Source organism: Chiloscyllium plagiosum, chromosome 7, assembly GCF_004010195.1.
Source record: "Chiloscyllium plagiosum isolate BGI_BamShark_2017 chromosome 7, ASM401019v2, whole genome shotgun sequence".
NCBI lineage: Eukaryota > Metazoa > Chordata > Chondrichthyes > Orectolobiformes > Hemiscylliidae > Chiloscyllium > Chiloscyllium plagiosum.
Genome location: NC_057716.1, coordinates 40,242,277 through 40,263,895, shown reverse-complemented (window position 1 = coordinate 40,263,895; position 21,619 = coordinate 40,242,277). Strand labels below are relative to the sequence as shown.

The 21,619-nt window shown below is 39.9% G+C and overlaps 1 protein-coding gene across 5 annotated transcripts in view; it reads left to right on the top strand.

The window, feature by feature from the left end:
• Positions 1-21,619, top strand: part of ppp1r1c (protein phosphatase 1, regulatory (inhibitor) subunit 1C) — a 121,619-nt gene that overhangs the window by 54,916 nt on the left and 45,084 nt on the right. For 4 of the 5 annotated variants that reach the window (XM_043693467.1, XM_043693464.1, XM_043693463.1 and 1 more), the window contains one exon: positions 988-1,048. The exons of the other annotated variant lie outside the window; for it this stretch is intronic. In XM_043693467.1, the coding sequence (XP_043549402.1) occupies positions 988-1,048 (61 nt within the window). The remainder of the gene's footprint in view (positions 1-987; positions 1,049-21,619) is intronic. 5 annotated transcript variants of the gene reach the window in all.

Below are 21,619 nucleotides of genomic sequence, written 5' to 3'. Positions count from 1 at the left end.
TGGCAGATGGAGTTTAATTCAGATAAATGTGAGGTGCTGCATTTTGGGAAAGCAAATCTTAGCAGGACTTATACACTTAATGGTAAGGTCCTAGGGAGTGTTACTAAACAAAGAGACCTTGGAGTGCAGGTTCATAGCTCCTTGAAAGTGGAGTCGCAGGTAGGTAGGATAGTGCGTAGGCGTTTGGTATGCTTTCCTTTATTGGTCAGAGTATTGAGTACAGGGGTTGGGAGGTCATGTTATGGCTGTACAGGTCATTGGTTAGGCCACTGTTGAAATATCGCATGCAATTCTGGCCTCTTGCACATCGGAAAGATGTTGTGAAACTTGAAAGGGTTCAGAAAAGATTTACAAGGATGTTGTCAGGATTGTAGGATTTGAGCTATAAGGAGAGGCTGAACAGGCTGGGGCAGGCTGTTTTCCCTGGAGCATCGGAGGCTGAGGGGTGACCTTATTGAGGTTTACAAAATTATGAGGTCCATGGATAGAATAAATAGACAAAGTCTTTTCCCTGGGGTGTGGGATTCCAGAACTAGAGGGCATAGGTTTAGGGTGAGAGTAGAGAGATATAAAAGAGACCTAAGGGGCAACACTTTCACACAGAAGGTGGTACTTGTATGGAATGAGCTGCCAGAGGAAGTGGTGGAGGCTGGTACAGTTGTAACATTTAAAAGGCATTTGGATGGGTACATGAATAGGATGGGTTTGGAGGGATATGGGCCGGGTGCTGGCAGGTGGGACTAGATTGGGTTGGGATATCTGGTTGGCATGGATGGGTTGGACCGAAAGGTCTGTTTTTATGCTGTACATCTCTATGACTCTATTTATGCTGTTTTGATCAGTTCATAATTTTTGAAAGCTTTATCAATAACACATTCCTTCAATTCCTAACACTAGTCTTTTAGCGTATTCCTCAGGATTGATTAGTGAGTCTGTGAGATCCCACAGACTGAATATTATTGATGTGTTTTTTTTTTAAATTTCCAGAATGCCGAGATGTCACCTCAACAGAGAAAGAAGAGTGTATATACACCTCCGACTATGAAAGGTACTGTTCAGGTACTGTTCCAAATTCTGCTTGTGCATGTGTACTGCCCATTAGCTAAAGTTGATTGGAACCCTTTATTTTAGCTTGCCTCAGCAAGTACTTCCATTGTGAACTGGGTTAAACTAGTTCTCATCTGGAAAAAAAAGTGAATAAATTTAAAAATTTACAATGAATTAGTAATAGGTGATTCATCAACCTACTAGTTTTACACATGCAGTAAATCAACTTAATGGTGGTTTTGTCATCATTATTTTGTCACTTTCACCCAGAATCAGAAAGGGATCTAAATTAACTGTAATTAATTCTGACCAAGTTAAAATCTACTTATTTATTATGGATAGCAGGACAAAGGTCAGGAGTGCGTGAGTCAATTTGGTTTCTCCAAATTTAGTGCCTCATGAATATAGAACGGAAAAGTTAAATTAGAATGGAAATCAAAAATTTCTTTGCCTCCACCATTTCCGGTGCACAATTGTTTCTGAAACAGCAGTCACATTTCACTGCAGTGGATACATGTTCACAAGGGTGGCCAGCAAGAAGTTCCTTTTCACTCATTTCAACCATCTATTTACAGCAAGGGATTTGAAACTAAAGTAAGGCAGGAAAAAAACCTATTCTTTGAGAGGTGTGGAATAAGGTCACCACATTTGGATGATAATACCAAAATTATTTACAACAAATTCGTGAAAATCAAAGACTTTGCAAATGCGTGTTTTTTTTACCAATGTGGAATGAATCTGATTGCTGCATAATCACTGCATTTCAAATGAAAATACTTGTCACAGATAAGTAAGTTTTGTGCAAAACTTTTACTGAAAAACAAATTAAGGAAATAACTCTAAGTTGCCCGTGGTGTTTGGTAAAGGGGTAAATGTAGGGGTATGGGTGGGTTGCGCTTCGGCGGGTCGGTGTGGACTTGTTGGGCCGAAGTGCCTGTTTCCACACTGTAAGTAATCTAATCAAATCAAATCTAATCTAATCTAATCTAATCTATGTAAATGTTTAATTACCAGTACACACACAGACACAGATACGTTAACACGCCTGCATTCATGCGCAGATACACACACAAATTAGGTACACATTTGGGTGTGCACGCATACACCCATTCCTCTCTGTTACTCCTCTTCATTGTTCTCTGAATAGCTATCCTGAGAGATCACTGTTGCATCTCAGACAAAAAGACCGAGCTGCAATGATGAAAAAATATAGTATTGGAAAAATTGCCCAGTATCATTACTGAGCAGAGATTCCAGGTTAGTATTTTAATTAACAGCAAAAGCACCATTTTAGTGACATGTACATTTTTAAAATAAGGAAAAACACCTACCATACTCTTAAGCAATACAATTAAATGTATTTCATGTGTATACTGTTATCACCAGACCCCTGGACAGGTTCCCCGATTCATTACGGTTCCACATGGGGTTCCCTAAGCGGTTAGGCTGGGACAGAGTAGGGTTGAACTGGCTCCCCTGTTCTTTATTCTGGCAGACCCTTAATTGGTCGTCACAAGATTTATTTAGAAAGGATCTTTTCTCTTGTGGTCACCTCTCTCCTGGATCCAATTGAACATTATGCTTTAAAGGAGTCAATTTAACCAGGCTTTCTTGAATTAACAAATGAATGAATTGATTAATTGCTGCACACAAGAAGAATTCTCAGTCTTCACAACTCCAGGGGTTATCCCAGTGTTAGGTGATGCTAGCTGAACTTCGATATGCTTCAGCCGTGTTTCAAAAACTAAGGAGCTGGATAGCAGCAGCCTTATCTAATTGGGTGGTGTAGCAAACCAACTTCCTAGCATATAACAACACTAGGAAATGCACATGCAGCAACTGTAAGTCCTCCTCTGCAAAATACAATCATTGACTTAGTTGTGAATCTCACAAACATTGAGTTCGCTAAAGTCCAATTGACCTATCTAAAATATTTAGAGGTCAAGGAAGTGTACTACCCAGGGCTTCAAAGATAGAAGCAGCAACACAGTCTCCCATTCACATAACAAAACAGAAAATAATGAGCTTCTTGGGAATCTGTGGTTGTACGAAATATTCATCTCAACCTTCAGTATTATAGCACTGACCTACTGCAGAAAAAAAAAGCAAAGCTAATATGGACTGAAAAATACCAAGCTGTTTTGTAATGCTGAAAGCCATTTTAAGATGTGAGCCTGTGCTTCTAGTTCCACACTTTAAAGAAGTATTTAAGGAGAGTTGGGGCCAGAGTTGAGTATGGTAGCCATTACAAAAGAAAAAATTCTAGAAATGCTAAAAGGTCTAAAAATTGATAAATCTTCTGGCCACAGTGGGCTACATCCTAGAGTTCTGAGGGAGGTGGCTGAGGAAATAGCGGAGGCGCTGATTATGATCCTTCAAACATTACTGTAGTCGGGGAAACTCTCAGATGATTGGAAAGTTGCTGTTGTAACCCCCTTGTTTAAGAGAGGATCAAGACAAAAGGTGGAAAATTATAGGCCGATTAGCCTAATCTCCATTGTAAATAAAATTCTCGAATCCATCGTTAAGGATGAGATTTCTAAATTCTTGGAAGTGCAGGTCGGATTAGAAGAAGTCAGCATGGATTTAGTAAGGGGAGGTCGTGCCTGACAACTCTGTTAGAATTCCTTGAAGAGGTAACAAGAAGGTTCGACCAAGGAGACCCAGTGGATGTTATCTATCTAGACTTCCAAAAGGCTTTTGATAAGGTGCCTCATGGGAGGCTGTTGAGTTAGGTGAGGACCTATGGTGTTCAAGGTGAGCTACTGGCATGGATTGAGGATTGGCTGTCTAACAGAAGGCAGAGAGTTGAGATAAAGGTTCTTTTTTCAAAATGGCAGCTGGTGACAAATGGTGTCCCACAGGGTTCAGTGTTGGGGCCGCAGCTATTCACTTTATACATTAATGATCTGGATGAAAGGACTGGGGGGCATTCTGGCGAAGTTCGATGATGATACGAAGTTAGGCCGACAGGCAGATAGTACTGAGGAGGTGGGGAGGTTGCAGAAAGATTTAGACTGCTTAGGAGATTGGTCCAGGAAATGGCTGAAATTCAACGTGAGCAAATGCGAAGTCTTGCACTTTGGAAAAAGGAATACAGGCATGGACTATTTTCTAAACAGTGAGAAAATTCATAAAGCCAAAATACAAAGGGATCTGAGAGTGCTAGTCCAAGATTCTCTAAAGGTTGACTTACAGGTGGAGTCCGTGGTTAAGAAAGCAGATGCAATGTTGTCATTTATCGCAACAGGATTGGAATATAAAAACAGCAATGTGCTTCTGATACTTTATAAAGCTCTAGTAAGGGCCCAAATAGAATACTGTGTCCAATTTTGGGATCCACACATCAGGAAGGACATACTGGCAGTGGAGCGTGTCCAGCTGAGACTCACACGGATGATCCTTGGAATGGTAGACCCAACATACAATGAACGGCTGAGGATCCTGGGATTATATTCATTAGAGTTTAGAAGATTGAGGGGTGATCTAATAGAAACTTACAAGATAATGCATGGCTTAGAAAGGGTAGATGCTGGGAATTTGTTTCTGTTAGGCGGGGAGACTAGGACCCATGGGCACAGCCTTCAAATTAGAAGAGGTCAATTTAGAATGGAAATGAGGAGACATTTCTTCAGCCAGATAGTGGTGGGCCTGTGGAATTGATTGTCACAGAGCGCAGTGGAGGCTGGGTTGTTAAATGTCTTCCAGGCAGAGATTGATAAATTCTTGATCTCGCAAGGAATTAAGGACAACGAGGAGAGTGCGGTTAAGTGGAATTGAAATGCCCATCAGCCATGATTAAATGGTGGATTGGACTCGATGGGCCAAATGGCCTGACTTCCACTCCTATGTCTTATGGTCTTACTTAAAGTAGCTACTGATGAGCATGACATTGGAGTAGGGGGCAGTCCTTTTTCAAGAAGACAATTCTCTAATAAACAGACTAAATAGCACATCATTAAAAACTTCATTAAAACAGATCAGAAGCACTATCCACAGCGGAGGAGGAAACACTTGAATTATTACTGTCCCTCAAACACTTTGAGATATATGTTCAAAATGGGCACAGAGAGACTACAGTCTATACTGTAACCATGACTTGTAAACTTTTATGGAAATTTTAATGTTTCAGTCATTTTGTTGGAGCTTGTTCCTTCAACCATACCACTTATACGTCACCAACATGGCTGGCAAATTCAATGTGATTGCAAATGCCCAGTCCAGAAATGAAAGAGACCAGTTAGAAGTGAAAATATGACCAAAGCTCAGAAAATGAATGGGTGCATGTCTTTGTGTTAGTATTTCTTCTCTTGTGTGATAATTAATTTATGCTCCGTCTTTTTCTTAATTTGAAAAGTCTTGGTTAAGTCGGCATCTTTCAAAGCATAGTTTAATTTGTGACTGGGAGAGAGATATCCAGAAGGGAAGGAATCCTTTATCAATTAACCTTGTTGCAACTAACTAAATGGGTGTGTGAATAAAGAAAGACAACCAGTTCATTCTTCCTCATCCAGAACCTTAACAGTTCAGGACATCCTGTCTGGAATTAACAATATGGGGAACTTTACCTGGAGTCCGGTTTTAACAATGAATTTGCTTTCAATTCTGTAATACAAGATAAAATATTCAGAATGCTGAAAAAAATTGTATATACATGACAAATACACAAAAGGTTAAATATGAATACTTTCAATTCTGCTATAATGCGGTAGTTCTGTTCTTCTGTAATCCTGTGTTATTAGAAAATTGTGTAATAGCAGCACCATTTAAACTAATGGGACAGGAATCACTTTTTAACCAATACACACTTTAAAACTTCGCGCTTTAGAAACAGTGTCCCCAAATTGTCAATTACATTATAGCGAATTCTTGTTAATGAAACGCATGTTATAGCAGAACAACCCGTATGATTTTTGAGAATGCAAACCAATGATAATCTACTACTCACTAATAATTACTAATCAGAAATATGATTATCCTCAGCTTTCCTATTACATGATTACAGTCTAATGCATTGGACAATAATGTTTTTTGTTACATTTGTGGGCTAGTAAAATCCTTCCTTTTCAATTATTTCTATGTCCCAAGAAGAGTACACTCTACTCATGGATCAGAGGAGATGTGTTTCAGCAGTTAATCCATTGCAGTTTGAGTGAAATAGCAGCAGAAATCCTGCTGTAATTGTACAGATGGTATTTCAACCTTTTTTTGAAGTATCAGACTACTTCTATCAAAGCTACAGGGCAAGAGTACATCAAACCTGACCCTCATACTTGACAGTTAGCAAAATTCAAGCCACAAAATAGCTGGATAACCTAAAACTTAGATCACCTCAAATTGGTGAATGAGCTCTGGAGTAAGATTTTGTTTACTCCTGGGCAATAGTCAAAGCTGACAAGATATGTGTAATTTTAATGTTTAGAGAAAGCATAAAAAATGGCATTGAGTTGACCAGCTGTGAAACATCTCATACAATATTAAATTCAATTAACTTCAAAAAAGAGGAGTTTGAGAGCAGAGTGAACAGTGAACAATCTAATATTGTCATATTTATACTATTCACAGATCTTAAAGTGACCCCAGTGCCCATGATGAGATGTTGGAGCAAATAACTAACTCTGTGCCATTAAAAGTTCAAAACCTTGGGTCAGTAAACACAGGGCAGGAAGTATGTATAATATGCACAGTCTAATTATCTTAATAGGTAACATCCTTGAATATTGAGGGTGATCAAAACCGCAGATTATGTTGTGGCTTGCTGACTAGACAGGGTGAGGTGGCAGGCCCAAAGCCTATCTCAACCAGAATGAGAATCAACCCTGACTTTTTGGTACTAATTTGATTCAGATGATGGCTGTCTTGCCACTGAGCAAGCTCAAGACCACACAATCTAATCCTGTCATTGCAGGATTGACACCAGCCTGTAATGACTGCTTCCAAATGTTTAATTTGATGGATTAAGCACATAACAAACAAACATTTCAATTCTGAATGCGTTGAAATATTTGGTACAGTAGGATTTTAATACAGACTTTCCCAGGATATTTTAAGAATTGAGCCTGTTTAATGTCAAATCAAACAATTCACTTATTGAACGATCAATGAGTTTCATGTGTGGAATTATGAATTAAAGGGCTCTTGCCAAATGGGTGTTGTACCAATGCAGCTGGTCCAATGAGACTTTTCTCTTAACTGAAGACTCTGGTCTAAATTTTATGTTGGAAGTAGAAATTGGGTGTTGGCAAATTTCTTAGCATCAAAGTCCTACCTCCTACCTAGAAGTGTCAGTTAACTGGACATCTATCTGGTGCAGATAGCGATGTCTTCATGTTTGGCATGCCATGGTCAAATTAAAAGACTTGCTAACATTCGCAGAGAAAACAGTTCAGTTCTGCAAATCAGTGTCTGACTCCTTGCAACCCTCACGTTCTACTCCATTTAACCACTTCAAAGCTACTTCACCCCCTGTAACATCCCCCACCTGATAATCCCTTCAAATACCCCTCACACAGTATCACAGAATTGTTCAGAATAAGAGACCATTCAGCTCATCATGCCTACATCCATTCTATCACTTAGAGAGCACACATCCTTCCTTTTCTCCACATCCATGCACTCCATTTCTACCTAAATAATCATCCAATTTGCCAGTGCTGATAATGGGTCCTGACCTGAAATATTGACTTACCAGCTGTGCCTTTCCAACTCCACATTTTATCGACTCTCACTTCCAGCTGCAGTCCTTACTATCTTCTCTTAAATGGCTGTATTGTACCTGCCTTCACCACATGTCCAAGTAATACATGTCATTGCCAAATGACTCATTGTGTGAAAACATTTTCTTGCACATCACTATGCCTTCATTTGCATATCACTAAATACCTATGCCTTCTCATTCATTTCTTTACAAGCAGAAATAGTTTCTCTCTATCTACTCTAATAGTTTTGAAAATTTCTATTAAATCTCCTCTCCGTCATCTTCTCTCCAAAGAGAACAGTTCCAACTTCTTCAGTCTATTCTCATAACAGTTTTTTCAGTTTTGAAACCTTCCACAATCTACACCCTCTCCCCCACCCAGTATTCATTCTAAATATGAACCATATAAAAACACTTGAACTATTTGGAAAGTGCAAACATAAACAGTATTTGAAAATCCACTGAAAACATTTGTCCAATTCAGAAGCTCATAAAACTGTCAAAATATCAAGTTCACATTTCCCAGTGTAGCTGTGTAAAAAAAAATCTTGAGCAGTGTTCATTAGGGGCTTGAATACAGCCAAAAGCTCCAACTTTTATCAAAACTTTAAAACAACCAAACTGATGGCATCAGTAAATAAAATATGAAAGTGATGAGGACATTTTATACAATTACACTCTGAAATTTCAAATTGGTCTAGCTCTTCAAAACTTTGTAACATGGAATAGCACTTTGTCCTGTCGATAATCCACTCTAAAGCATTTGAAGACTTTCACAATGTCTTGAGAGCCCGTTATTTGTCAAAGGTAACAACTTTTCAGCTTTATTTATAATGGCCACTTATCTTTTCAAATAAAGGATCATTGAATGATTTTTTTTTATTCACTGATAGGATGTGGACAACAATGGCTAGGTCAGCATTTATTGCCCAATCTGGGTTGCCTTGGGAAATGGTGGAGAGTAGTCATCTTATATTGTTACACTTTGTGGTGTACAGATTCACAAGGCTATTAGGAAGGGAGCTCCAGGATTTTGACCAGTGAAGGAAAGGCAGTATAGTTCCAAGTGAGGATGGCATGTGTTATGGAAGGAACCTTGCTGGTATTGGTACTCCCATTAATATTTTGCCCTTTTCCTTCTAGATGGTAGAGATCATATGTTTGTTGAAAGAGGCTTGGTGAGTTAACATAATGTATATTGAAGATTGTATATAATGCAGTTCTTGTACATTTGTGATGAAGAAGTTTAATATTGAAGGTGGTAGATGTTATGCCAATCAATTGGGCTGCTTTATCCTGATAGATGTTGAGCTTCTTGAATGTTGTTGGAGTTACATTCATCAAGACAATTGTGAAGTGTTACATCACACTCCTGACCTTTGACTTGGAATGGATAGACAAGAACTGGTAAGTCAGAAGGAAAGTTCCTCATTTAGAATTCCTCTCCGCTGACCTGCTCTTTCAGCCTCGTGTTCATACGATTAGTCCAGTTCAGTTTCTGGTCAGAGGTAACTCCAGGATATTCCAATAGGAAGCTTGGTAATTGTAATGCTGCTTAATGCCAAAAAATTGATTATATTCTCTCTTGTTGGAGATGGTGTTGCCTAGCACTTGAAAGGTGTAATGTTGCTTGCTAATTATTAATCCAAGTACAGATGTTGTCCAGGTCTTGCTGCTTATGGACACAGACTGATTCTGTATCTAAGAAGTCATGAATGATTCTGAATATCGTGCAGTTATCAATGGACATCCTCCCTTCTGACCTTAAAAGGAGGAATGTTCATTGATGAAGCAGCTGATCGTAGGTTAGTCCTAGGACACTATCCTGAGGAACTCCTGCAGAGATGTCCTGGAGCCAAGATGATTGACTTCTAACAACTATAACCAATTTCCTCTGAGGTAGGTATTACTTCAAGCAGTGTGAGATTTCCCCATTCTCACTGACTACAGTTTTGCTAGGACTCTTTGATGTCGTACTTGGTCATATGCTTTCACTACAGTAAAACAGATACAAGTTAGACTACTGCATGTTATAATGACACTTGAAGCAGACAGCACATTTTGTAATGACCTTTCATACAGTGACTAGATAGTCCATCTGGCATTCAAAAGACCTCTCTGCTGAAGTGACATACATTGTCTACTCAAACCTGCCCACCCCAACAAAATTGTGGAAGTTCTGAAATGCACTCTCTCACAATATATTTGACAATATTGGGACAGCAGTGTTCAGACTCCTAAATCACTTCTTCCCCATGCCACTAAAAATATCTGACACTGGAAATGCGGAGGGAATCTAAACAGCGAACACAATTTTTAAAGTCCCTCTCATGCATTTGGCCCCAAGTCAGCATGGGAAGATCTGGTCTCCTGTCTCTGGTGATAGGCTCTCTAATATTCCATTTGAAGATAACAACATCTTCAAACTTGTGAAACAAAATCCAATGACTGGCATTACCATTGACACTTCTGAATGAAAAAGAAGAGTCCAATATTATTTGAACTTTATGCTGTAAAATGCAACATATTGTAAATATATAGACAACTAAACTAACTAGTATTTTTCATAATCTATTCAGAGTACTGCTGACAAATAACCATCACAATCAGATTATTGCTCCCTGTTATCATGCATCCTGGAGAATTGGCCTAAGATCACTATCTTGCTCCTGAAAAATATTGTGTTGGAAAGTAAGGTGTCTCAAAATAATTTGATCAACAGGTGAAACTACTCATCTCACACTATTATGCAATATCAATGTGAATGATATTTTCCAGTAACGGAAGCTGTTTTTCAAGCCAAAAAGACATTCTGCATATGATACAATGAGTAAAGTGGTGTATGAATTTTAGTGCTGATTTGATTCCATACAATCCAATGCTTAGTGAATCATATCAAACAGCACATCTCTGGCAGTTTGCAACAGGCTGACCAAACTCAACCTGCCTATCCTTTCAAAATTCAGACCACCATGTCTGGCATTAGGTTATAGTCCAACAGGTTTAATTGAAAGCGCACTAGCTTTTGGAGTGACGCTCCTTCATCAGGTGATAGTGGAGGGCTCGATCGTAACACAAAAATTTTTTGCTATACATTCTGTGTCACGATCAAGCCCTCCACTATCACCTGATGAAGGAGCATCGCTCCGAAAGCTAGTGTGCTTCCAATTAAACCTGTTGAACTATAACCTGGTGTTGTGTGATTTTTTAACTTTGTACACCCCAGTCCAACACCGGCATCTCCAAATCATGTCTGGCATTAGCTGTGATTCTGCAATGTGATGATCCTTACTGAGCAACGCAGGGATGTGTTTATACAAACAACCAAAAGTAAGCTTATCAGATGGGATCACTATCTAACTCAATCCTACATGATGGAAGCTATGTATATGTAAACCCTTGAGAAGTATGCATCTAGGCATAATAGCTTTTCAAGTTAAACAACACTTTTCTGATGCTTTCCACATGACAGTGCCTCAGCCAAACAGATTTAAGTTCCCTTTGGATTTAAATAAGAGCTTGGGGTTAACTATTCCCAAGTGCATTTTCTATGGCCATGTTGCAACTACTCAGAATCCAACCAATCAGCACCCTTTTTCTCGGGCAGAATAAAGTATCATTCAAATTTAGTATTCTTGTGACCGACTAGTTGAATGAAAAATGGAAAGCTTTGGCAACATGTCTCTATTTTCAGCAATGATGAAAGTTCTGTCCTACCAAACAACAATCTGATATGTAATAAATAAGTGTTTATGAATGCAATCAAAATTTCAATTCTGAGTCAGTATTAATAGGTGTAAGATGAATCTTTAACATAACTAAAACAACTATAAAACACAAACGATGTTTAGACTTTTCTCTATCTGTATAGTGGGTGGTGTAGAGGACATGTGTTTCCTCAATGACTCCATTTTATATAAAACTGTATCGAAAGTTGTAAGTTGTTTTTAGGTTCTGTCTCCAGTCTGTGCCAGTTGATCCTGGTCCGATATCTGATATTTTGGTACATTCTCTAAGGTAAATGAGGTTGGATGGGAGGGGATGATTCACCCTGGATACCTGCTTCTGAATAGTACTCATTTAACGGTATCTGTGCACAGAGATCAGACGAAGACTGGATGGACTGAGCTGAATTCAAGCCACAAAGTTTAACAATTTGTAGTTATTGAGTAAAAGGTTGTATGTGAAATATTGTAAAATTGCAGATATAAGGCACATGATGCACAGATCAACACAAGCAAGAGATAAGAGCAGAATTTTGGAGACAAGAATATCTCAAAGAGATGATGGGCTGGATCTTGCGGGACACAGTGGTCCCTTCACTCCCCTACCTCCTTTTCCCCTTCACTTTCAGGTTGATGGGTAGTTGCAGGATCTTACCCAGTATAAGAACAGCTGCCCTGTGACCAGTGACTGTTAATAGACAGACATCTGTCCTGGGAAAAAGTGAGGACTGCAGATGCTGGGGATCAGTGTGGTGTTGGAAAAGCACAGCAGGTCAGGCAGCTTCTGAGGAACAGGATAATCAACATTTCGGGCAAAAGCTCTTCATCAGGAATGAGGCTTGTGTGCCAAGGGAGTGGAGTGATAAATATGTGTGGGGTGGGATGGTGAGGGGGGATGGTAATGACCTGGGGGAGGGGGGGGGTGCAGTGAGAGAGAGAGAGAGACTCACTGATATCCATGTAGGGAGAGGAGGAGAACCTTTTCACAGCATCCCACTCCCCCACCCCCAGGTTGTCTACCTTCCCCCCCAGTCCCACATCCCCACCCCATCTCCCCCCACAATTTATTTCTCTACCCCCTTGGTTCACAAGCCTCATTCCTGATGAAGGGTTTTTGCCCGAAACGTTGATTTCTCCTGCTCCTCGGATGCCTGACCTGCTGTGCTTTTCCAGCACCACAGACATCTCTCCTGTACCAGCAGCACTGCTGGGCATGGCTGGCATTGCTGGTACTACACCCATTGTTTGTGAAGATTTCCAGCATTAGATCAGAATTTGGTGGGTATTTGGTGTCTAGTTGGCGGATCCAACTGGTGGAAGTTGGTTGGTGGTGGGATTCTGGTTGGAGAGGCCACGGAGAACCTGGTAAGTTAATATCTTGCAGGAGCAAGATAGATCCAGGGATCCAGTTAAGGAAGGGAAAGTAAACTCTTCTCCACCTACCCCAAGCTGTGCAGGGAAACCTGGCACAGTGGCTGCTCAGTGTGGCCCTCTGTTAGTCAATCCTACAGGTGGCCAGGTGAAACCTTTAAGTGAGCCTTAATTGACCAATTAAAGACGTCAATCGGCCCACTTTTGGGTGGTTCACATGATGCCAAACCTGTCATTGTGGGTCTGCTAGACTGTCCATTGAGTTTCACATGCCTTCTCTCAACAAATCTGCTGTCAAAGGGTGTCAATTTGAGCCCAATATTTGTTGGATCTGTGTGATAATATTTTAAAAATATTCTTGGCACAGTGCAAGCTTTGAAAACATATTTGAATAATAGCTAAATGGATCAGATTGCTGTGGTAAGCACTCTTCTAAATGGTTTATGTTTTTCATTTTTACAGTCTTTTCTTCAAAGCTTCCATTAGATGAATTTCAGAATGATCACATTAAAGCAGATTTCAGTACTTCTGCTGGCTTTCCACTCTAACATATTGTCTTATTAGGGGTGACGGGAAAGATAGCTCTCACTGTAATGAGAAACTTTCTGTTGTGTAAGTGCAAATTTGATCATGGTAAAAAGAAATGTATGAAATAATGTTCTCAAAGAGAAAATTGAGTAATATAGAGAGAAGGTAGATTTGTGGAGATGAGACCAAAGAAACAGATATAAAGACCATAGTAAAAGTTTCCTGTTTATGCAATGTATGTTCTTCTATTTCTAAGCAATTACTGCTTAACCATATCAGTCCTGAAATAGCTTTAACATGTTATTAAGAAAATAAAGGTTAAGCAGCATAATGGAATAACAATTGAACTGTTACATAGCAAAGATACTCATATATTTGGCCTTAGCAGTTTATTCATATGAGGTTATTTTTTATTAATGTAATATCAGGAAAAATTGAGTGGAAGTGGGATGAATTTCATGCATTAAAGCAAAGTTTCACTGATATATAACATTAAACCGAATGATGCAGTTTGACTAATCATGCAAATAAGACAATGCCTGAATCAGCAACATTAAGGTAATCTCTTCAGGAAGCAGTTGTGTTACAAATAGCCATGCAGTTTTCGGCACTTACCACTAATGTAATCAATGAAGTAACCATAGCTGCAGTGTTTCCCCTTTTCCAAATGTGCATTTGTAGATTACCCAATGGAATCATGTAGATTTGTTTTGTCTGCTTTTTATGCTTAAAATATAACACAATTAAGAAGGTCTACTTCTGTTCTGTGTGTGAAATTCCCAATATCAAAATATTTCAAAACAATAATACTTGATTGTTAGAAAAAGAAATTTGCAAAATTCACACAATCAATGAAACACAGGGATATTTAAATTATAGTTCATAGTTTAGTATTATTGTGCTTAGGTTTGTTACTTTCTATTTTATTTTTGGGGGCAAGAAAGTTGTTCATCATTAAGTTACTAGAACATAAAACTACAGGACTGAGAATAAGAAGTAGACCATTCGGTCCCTCAAGGCATTCTGCTGATTGGCCATTCAACCAGATTGCAGTTGATCAGGTTACCATCCCAACTCCAAATATCAGTTTGCTCCACATCACTCTTGTGACTCACTTGTCTATCAATAATTTGTCTAAGCGTGCCTTGGTAAATTCAACGATTTGCTGCTACTACTTTCTTTTAGGTAACCAAACCTTTATCCATACTATTATGTTACCCCTTACATCATGTACTCTTATGTAGTACTCTTTCGTATGGCAGCTTATCAAATACCTTTTTGGAAATCTAAGTTCTCCTTATCCAGCTTGTTTATTCTTCAAATAGCACTTTCATAAAACCATGTTCCCTCTTCCTGATTATGTTATTATTTTCTAATTATCCTACTTTAAACACCTTAATAATGGATTCTAACAATTTTCCTGTTACGGACATTTGGCTAACTGGCCTACTGTTTTCTGTTTCTTTCCTTTCTTGAATAAAACTGTTAGGGTAGCTACTTTTCAAACCAGGTCCATTCCAGAATTTAAGGAATTTTTGAAGATTATAACAAAAGCATCAACTATCTCTGCAGCCATTGCTTTTAAAATCGTCAGATGTAGGCCATTTGTTCCTGGGGACTTGTCAGCCTTCAGGTGTAATGGTTTTCCAGGCACCTTTTCCCTGGTGATAGCGATTGTTTTAAAGCCACTTCTATTCACTCTTGATTTGCAAATCTTTTTGGGACATTTTCTATTTCTTTTACAGTGAAGACTGACACAAAACATTTATTCAATACCCCACCATTTCATCTTTTCCTACTGTCAATTCCTCAAACCTATTCTCTAAAGGAAGACAACAAGCTTCAGCTGCCATTTTCCTGTTTAAATGCTTGTACAAAATCTCGCAATCTGTTTTTATATTACTAGTTAGTATTCTTTCATACTCTACTTTCTTCCTCTACTATTCTTATATATGGATGCTGTCGTGATTGTAATCGACCTCGTAGAATATAAGTTCCCTGATTGGGGCTGTTTATCTGCTCTGGTCAGAGACCCCTGGTTGACAGATATAAACAAGAGTGTCAGAGGTTCTGCTCACTGAGGGCTGACTTTGAGAAAGCTGGATCAGTGTCAAGACTGTCGATGTATAAATAAAAGGTTACTTGGTCATGGGATACCAGCCACTGTGGAGTTACTTCAAACAATACACTTTAAAAATATCAATAAAAATCACAGGGCCAAATCTTATAGAGGTCTGATTGATGTGGGCTATGGTGAGAGTAATGGCAGAATCAAATGAAACATCTAGTGAGGCCCATCTCAACGTTCAGAGTAACTCATTGCATCTTTTATGCTTGTGCCAAGCAACAAGGTGAAGTTCTCATTAGACAGCAGTGGGTTGCCAATTAAGGTGGGCTATAGGTTGACAAACAGCTCTTTGCAACCGCAACTTGCCTCAGACATGCCAAATATGATCAGCAATCCAGACATAGAATTCAGAGGAGTGCCTGTTGCTCAGCACCAAACAAGAATCCACAGGCACCAGTCGCATACATCACTCATCAGGGGACGTTGACGTCCAACATTTGACAAACTCTTGTGACCATCATGGTACCTCTTTGATCTAGAGTGCACAGACTTGCATTGCTGGGCGCACTGGCAGCCAGCATTAAAAGGCTGCTGCAACGTCACTTTTCATGCAGAGACAGGCGCCCAGCTCATGGATCGAGCCAATCCATATCTCACGGCTGTTTGCTTGTTTTCTTAAGCTTGCTCACTTAGTTTATATGCTCACAGCATCCATGCCATGTCCATTAGTGCAGTGGCACATCAGACAGAGCAAAAGTTATCACTTTTGCTGCATTGAGGTGCTCCTTTGCACTGATACACAGTTTGTCATATTTGTTACTAGGGATCAGTTTGGGAGTGGGACTAGGGGTGTTGGGAGTTTGGGGAGCATATTGAGATACGGCACACCAAATCATCTATCTTAAAAGCATGTTCCAGCTGTCTGCACAATAACTGCGCTGCATCTTTACTTAACCAAATGGCCATAATGGAAAAAGAATGGGAGCTTGTCCTCAGACCAGTCCGTGGGGTCCACAGCTAGTCAGAGGTCCCAGTAACATTAGTCATGGGCAAAGTTCATACTCAGTCCCGGGGTTTGGCTACAGACAGTCATCTGATTAGGATGCTCACTGTCTGGTGATCTGACCAATGACAGTGAGTATGCAATGATCAGTCTTGCAATAGCAACATCGGCTTTCCATTGTGTATCATCATCAAGGAGTTGCAAAGACAGTTATTAGGATCTAATCACTCGGGTCTAGAGACTGCTCGTTGAGATCAGTCAGAGATCTGAGGTAAATATAGTCCATGGATCTGTGCATTGTTGGCCGAGGGGTGGGGTTCTGTAGGGGCAGCAAGTAATCACTGCACAAACAGAAAGGTGGAGTCAAGGCCGGAATGCTGAAGTGTGGCATGTGTAGTAGTGGGAACATGGACAGTGAGGGGGAAAACCCAAGGTGTATATGGGAATTTGCAGAAGAGCATCAGAGAGCAGCCTATGGGAGGGGTTTATTGCCAATGGCCACCACCAGGGCCTCCACAGCAGGAGAGTAGAGGAATGGAGTCAGCAAAATTAAAGTAATGTCAGACATCTGGGGCAGGGATGTTCAGTATGATGTTTAGTGTGGTGGGTAACTACACTGGATTTCTATGGCACAATGTTTGTTACTGCATGTGTTTCACATGCAGATGTTATGATTACAGATATTTTAAATCGGTACAGTACAATTGCTTGATTAAAGCAATTATCCCTTGAAGGTCTTTACATCACTCACACATAGAGCCTGTGTCTTCAGACAGAAGCCCCCATCTACACTAACCATTCCAGATGTGGTGGCAGCCATTTTTCAATTCCATTACCATTTGATATTTGGATGAAGATGCAATTAGGTTATACTTCACAGAGTGAGTCATTGGCTCATCTGATGAACCCCAAACTTTCATATTATTTTCTTCCTTGCACTACCTGTTGACTCCATCAGTTCTGAGTTTTACCATGTTCCAACACGCTTTCATTTAAGTCATCACCTCCCCCCCTTACCCCCTGAGCCATGGGTATCCTACTTAGTTGTTCCAGGTATCGTAATACTCTATCCCCTGTTGTAGCAGGTACTGTATTAAACATCAATGACCACATCCTGCAGCAACCCATGTTCTCCAATGCATAATGATGTCCCACACTTAAATGCTGAGTTGCCCCTATCGTAATTATTGCCACCTTTGCATCTCAGTATGCTGCCGCCAATCCCACAATTGACTTACCCAACTTGTCCAGCACATCAGTGACCCATGATAAACCTTCTTGACTTTCAATGAACAGACCCCTCAGGACTGACCAGTGTACTTCCATGTACCAATTTGGAACAACAGCTTTGAATGATGAGTGACCAAACCCCCAACTGATCTCGTTGAAGCTCCACCCCCAACATACTGCAACTCCTGAAACTGATTGCATTGGTCCAGCAGGACTAACTGTAGCCCTCTTCCTGGTTTGTGATGATTTGAAACCTCTTGACCTGACTGTTCTCAGTGGCCAACTGATCATGTTGAAGCTATGATGATGAGGTCACTTTAACAAGGTTATTTTGTCCTTGAGGTTTTTTTAAGAGAAGTCATAAAGGCAGAGGTGCCAAGGGATCTAGAAAGAGCCTCATTTAACAATGGCAGGGAGTGGCCAGTTCTCCCAGTTCAGGTTCTTTCTAGTTTGTTTTAGTTGTGCAAGTCACAAGATGCTGGAGTCCAGAAAGGTTCCAAGCTTCAGCAATTGGTTCTTGACTAACTTTCTCTCTGAAATCTCTTTGAAAGTTGTTACCTTCTGCCTGTAAGAATCTGTGTTTCCATTTACCTTTTGCCAAAGGATGTGTTTGTGGGATGTCACTGGATTGGAACAGCTCCTCAGTTAAGTTGCTGTATCAGGTTGGTTAAGTTTTCCAATGGTTAAATTATTTTAAATTCCATTTTCTTTTGTTCGTGTTTCAACTGCAGTGTTCAAATAAATTATATTTTGCTGAAAGCTGAGTAGTTTGACCAGCTGCAGCACACCTGGAGTATCCACTTCATTATCTGCCTATAAAATAAAACTCTAGGCTACATTCTTGAAATATTTTGAAGGGGTCTGGCCTGGTCCATAACAAGCCACTGGAATTTTTACAGATGATGCCCTTGAATGACTGCAGCAGGATCTCCTGACAGTGTTCGTAGATTGGATGAGGAATACTCTCCTTACAATTTGAAATGTAGCCATTTGGATGAAACACGTTTATTGTGTTTACCAAATGACACATGCTGAAAGCATGACATTGACATAGCACGGTGTGATACAGCAATGTGTCTGCCCTTGATTGATTATTGCTGGCAAGCATGACAGGTTGCCTGGCTTTGTGTTTGTGCTTAAAGGCAAGGCAGAAGTACTGAGCTTGTAAATTCTGAATGAGGCAGCAATATGCGAAAAGGCAAGACAGAGATGCAAGGAGCATTTGAATAAGTGCAAAGTGAGTGGGCATTAAGAGAGTAAGTTAAGAGGCAAAAGGATCTGAGACAGACTCTGTTCTGGGACATGACATGAATGCCTGTCCCTGTGTGCAAAATGGCTTAGAAGCTGCATAACAATGAAGAGTGTCGATAGACTCCAAAGTGCAGTATTGGAAGTGGATAACTATATTCTAAGTGAGTCTGGATGAGTTGGACTGAAGGGTCTGTTTTCGTGCTGAATGACTTAATGATTCTATGAGTCAGAGATATGTCATGATGATGTGGTGAGGCTGCTGCATATCCTATGCCAATCTCTGTGGACGAAAGATGAGATGTTTGCTGCCCGTTGAGCACGCTCTGAGATGTTAGGGACTGCTAGCCAAGATGGCAGCCCAGAGGACCAAGCTGGAGCTGCCTGGTACCTGCTCAGACTTTCAGGTTGGTACTCATCACAGTCTGGCTTTTCTCCACTGCCCAGGGAAATGGCAAACTACATATAACTGAGAAGCAGTGAGGCAAAGTGTTAATCATTTAAAGGGACCACTCACTGCTCTCAAACAAAATTATCATCTCACTGGTAAAACCTTGGATGTAATATCGGACCTTGTTTTTCTTGACATTGAGAATCTAATTTTTCCAGTCTCTCCACATTATCCCAAATGACATGCCCACATTGTTCAAGGTGTGGGAAGATTCCACCCAAATTTTCCCTGAATATTTCTACTATGGCAGAATAGGTTAAAAAGGAAGCATCACTTATGAAGGATACAGAAGAGAAAGACATTTTATTTTGTGTTTAGGGAGTTTGTGACAAGTGATCTTCATTTTAAAATTTACTATAAGAGTGAAAAAAGGGAAGTTCAGAAAAGTACTTTTGTGTTGAAGGCTTTGGAGCATGGATTGCTTTGCCATCAGGAATGATTGTAACAAAGACTACAGCACCATTAAGACAAAAGTGGCCTGAGAAAGAAGAGGAAGCCAAGGCTAAGATGAAAGAGAGTAGAATTTGGTTTGTTATGACCAAATGTAACCATAGACATAAGGGAGAATTGACCTTCTCTCTGCCCTAAACATCTATGGTGGTCAGAAAAAAATGAAGCAAATCATTGGTGTAGTGCCCAAGTGCACCAATCAAGTCTCATGTATCCTACCATAAGTATGACCATGCAATGTTCTTTTCACTGCCAAAACTTTATGCTGGCTTTGCTGGTTAGACCAAGGAGATCCAATGGATGTTATCTACCTGGAGTTCAAGAAGGCCTTTGACAAGGTGTGGCACAGGAAACTACTGAGTAAGATAAGGGCCCATGGTGATAGAAGCAAGGTGCTAGCATGGATAGAAGCTTGGCTATCTGGCAGAAAGCAGAGAGTAAAGATAAAAGGGTCCTTCTCAGGGTGGCAGCTGGTGACAAATAGTACTCCACAAGGCTCAATTTTGGGACCACAACTTTTCACTTTATACATTAACGATCTAGTTGAAGGAACTGAGGGCATTCTGACTAAGTTTGCAGTTGATACAAAGATAGGTAAAGGGATAGATAGCATTGAGGAGGCAAGAAGACTGCAGAAGAATTTGGACGGGTTAGGTGAATGGGCATAGAAGTGGCAGATGGAGTACAACGTGAATGGAATTTATTGCAATAGAAGGCTATAGAGGATATTTAAGACTGAGATAAATAAGATCTTGAGTATCAAGGGGATCAAGGATTATGGGGACAAAGCAGGAGAATGGGGTTGAGAAATTTATCAGCCATGATTGAATGGCGGAGCAGACTTGATGGGCTGAATGGCTTAATTTCTGCTCCTATGTTTCATGGTCTTATACTCTCCATATATAATGTCACCTTATACATTCTGCATTGCCTTTTTGCTTTGTACACAATTTATTTAACAGCTCTCTTTTAATCCTCAATTCTTCTCTATTATAAATATGCAATAAGGCAAGGAGGCAGCCAATAGGGACTCAATAGAGTTTGGATTTTCAAAATTCCTTTATCTATTTTAGCACTAACTTTCACATGCCACCAGAACATAGTTATGACCAAATGTCAAACCATAGACATAAACTTATTGTTATCTAAAAGTGATATTGTAACCAAGGAATCTTCTTTACTGATTCTTTACTGTTAAACTGGTGACTAAATCATTAAAAGATCATTTACTTTGAATGTCCTGAATTATTTTTAATTTAGGTATGGTCTCACTACATAAACAATGATTGACAATAAATTATTTCATTTATTGGTTATTTGAAATACTTGAAGTCTGAATTATTCTGCAATTCACAATGTTGCTAAATTACAAATATAAGTATCTAATTTTGATTTTAATGTTCCCAAAATTTTAACCCTTTATGTCTTGCATTTCCTCCTCAGATAACTAATGCCTTAGAAGGAAAGCAAAAAAATTTGCATACTGGGAATAGAGTCATAGAGTCATAGAGATGTACAGCATGGAAACAGACCCTTCGGTCCAACTCGTCCATGCCGACCAGATATCCCAACCCAATCTAGTCCCACTTGCCAGCACCCGGCCCATATCCCTCCAAACCCTCCTATTCATATACCCATCCAAATGCCTCTGAAATGTTACAATTGAACCAGCCTCCACCACATCCTCTGGCAGCTCATTCCATACACGTACCACCCTCTGCGTGAAAAAGTTGCCCCTTAGGTCTCTTTTATATCTTTCCCCTCTCACCCTAAACCTATGCCCTCTAGTTCTGGACTCCCC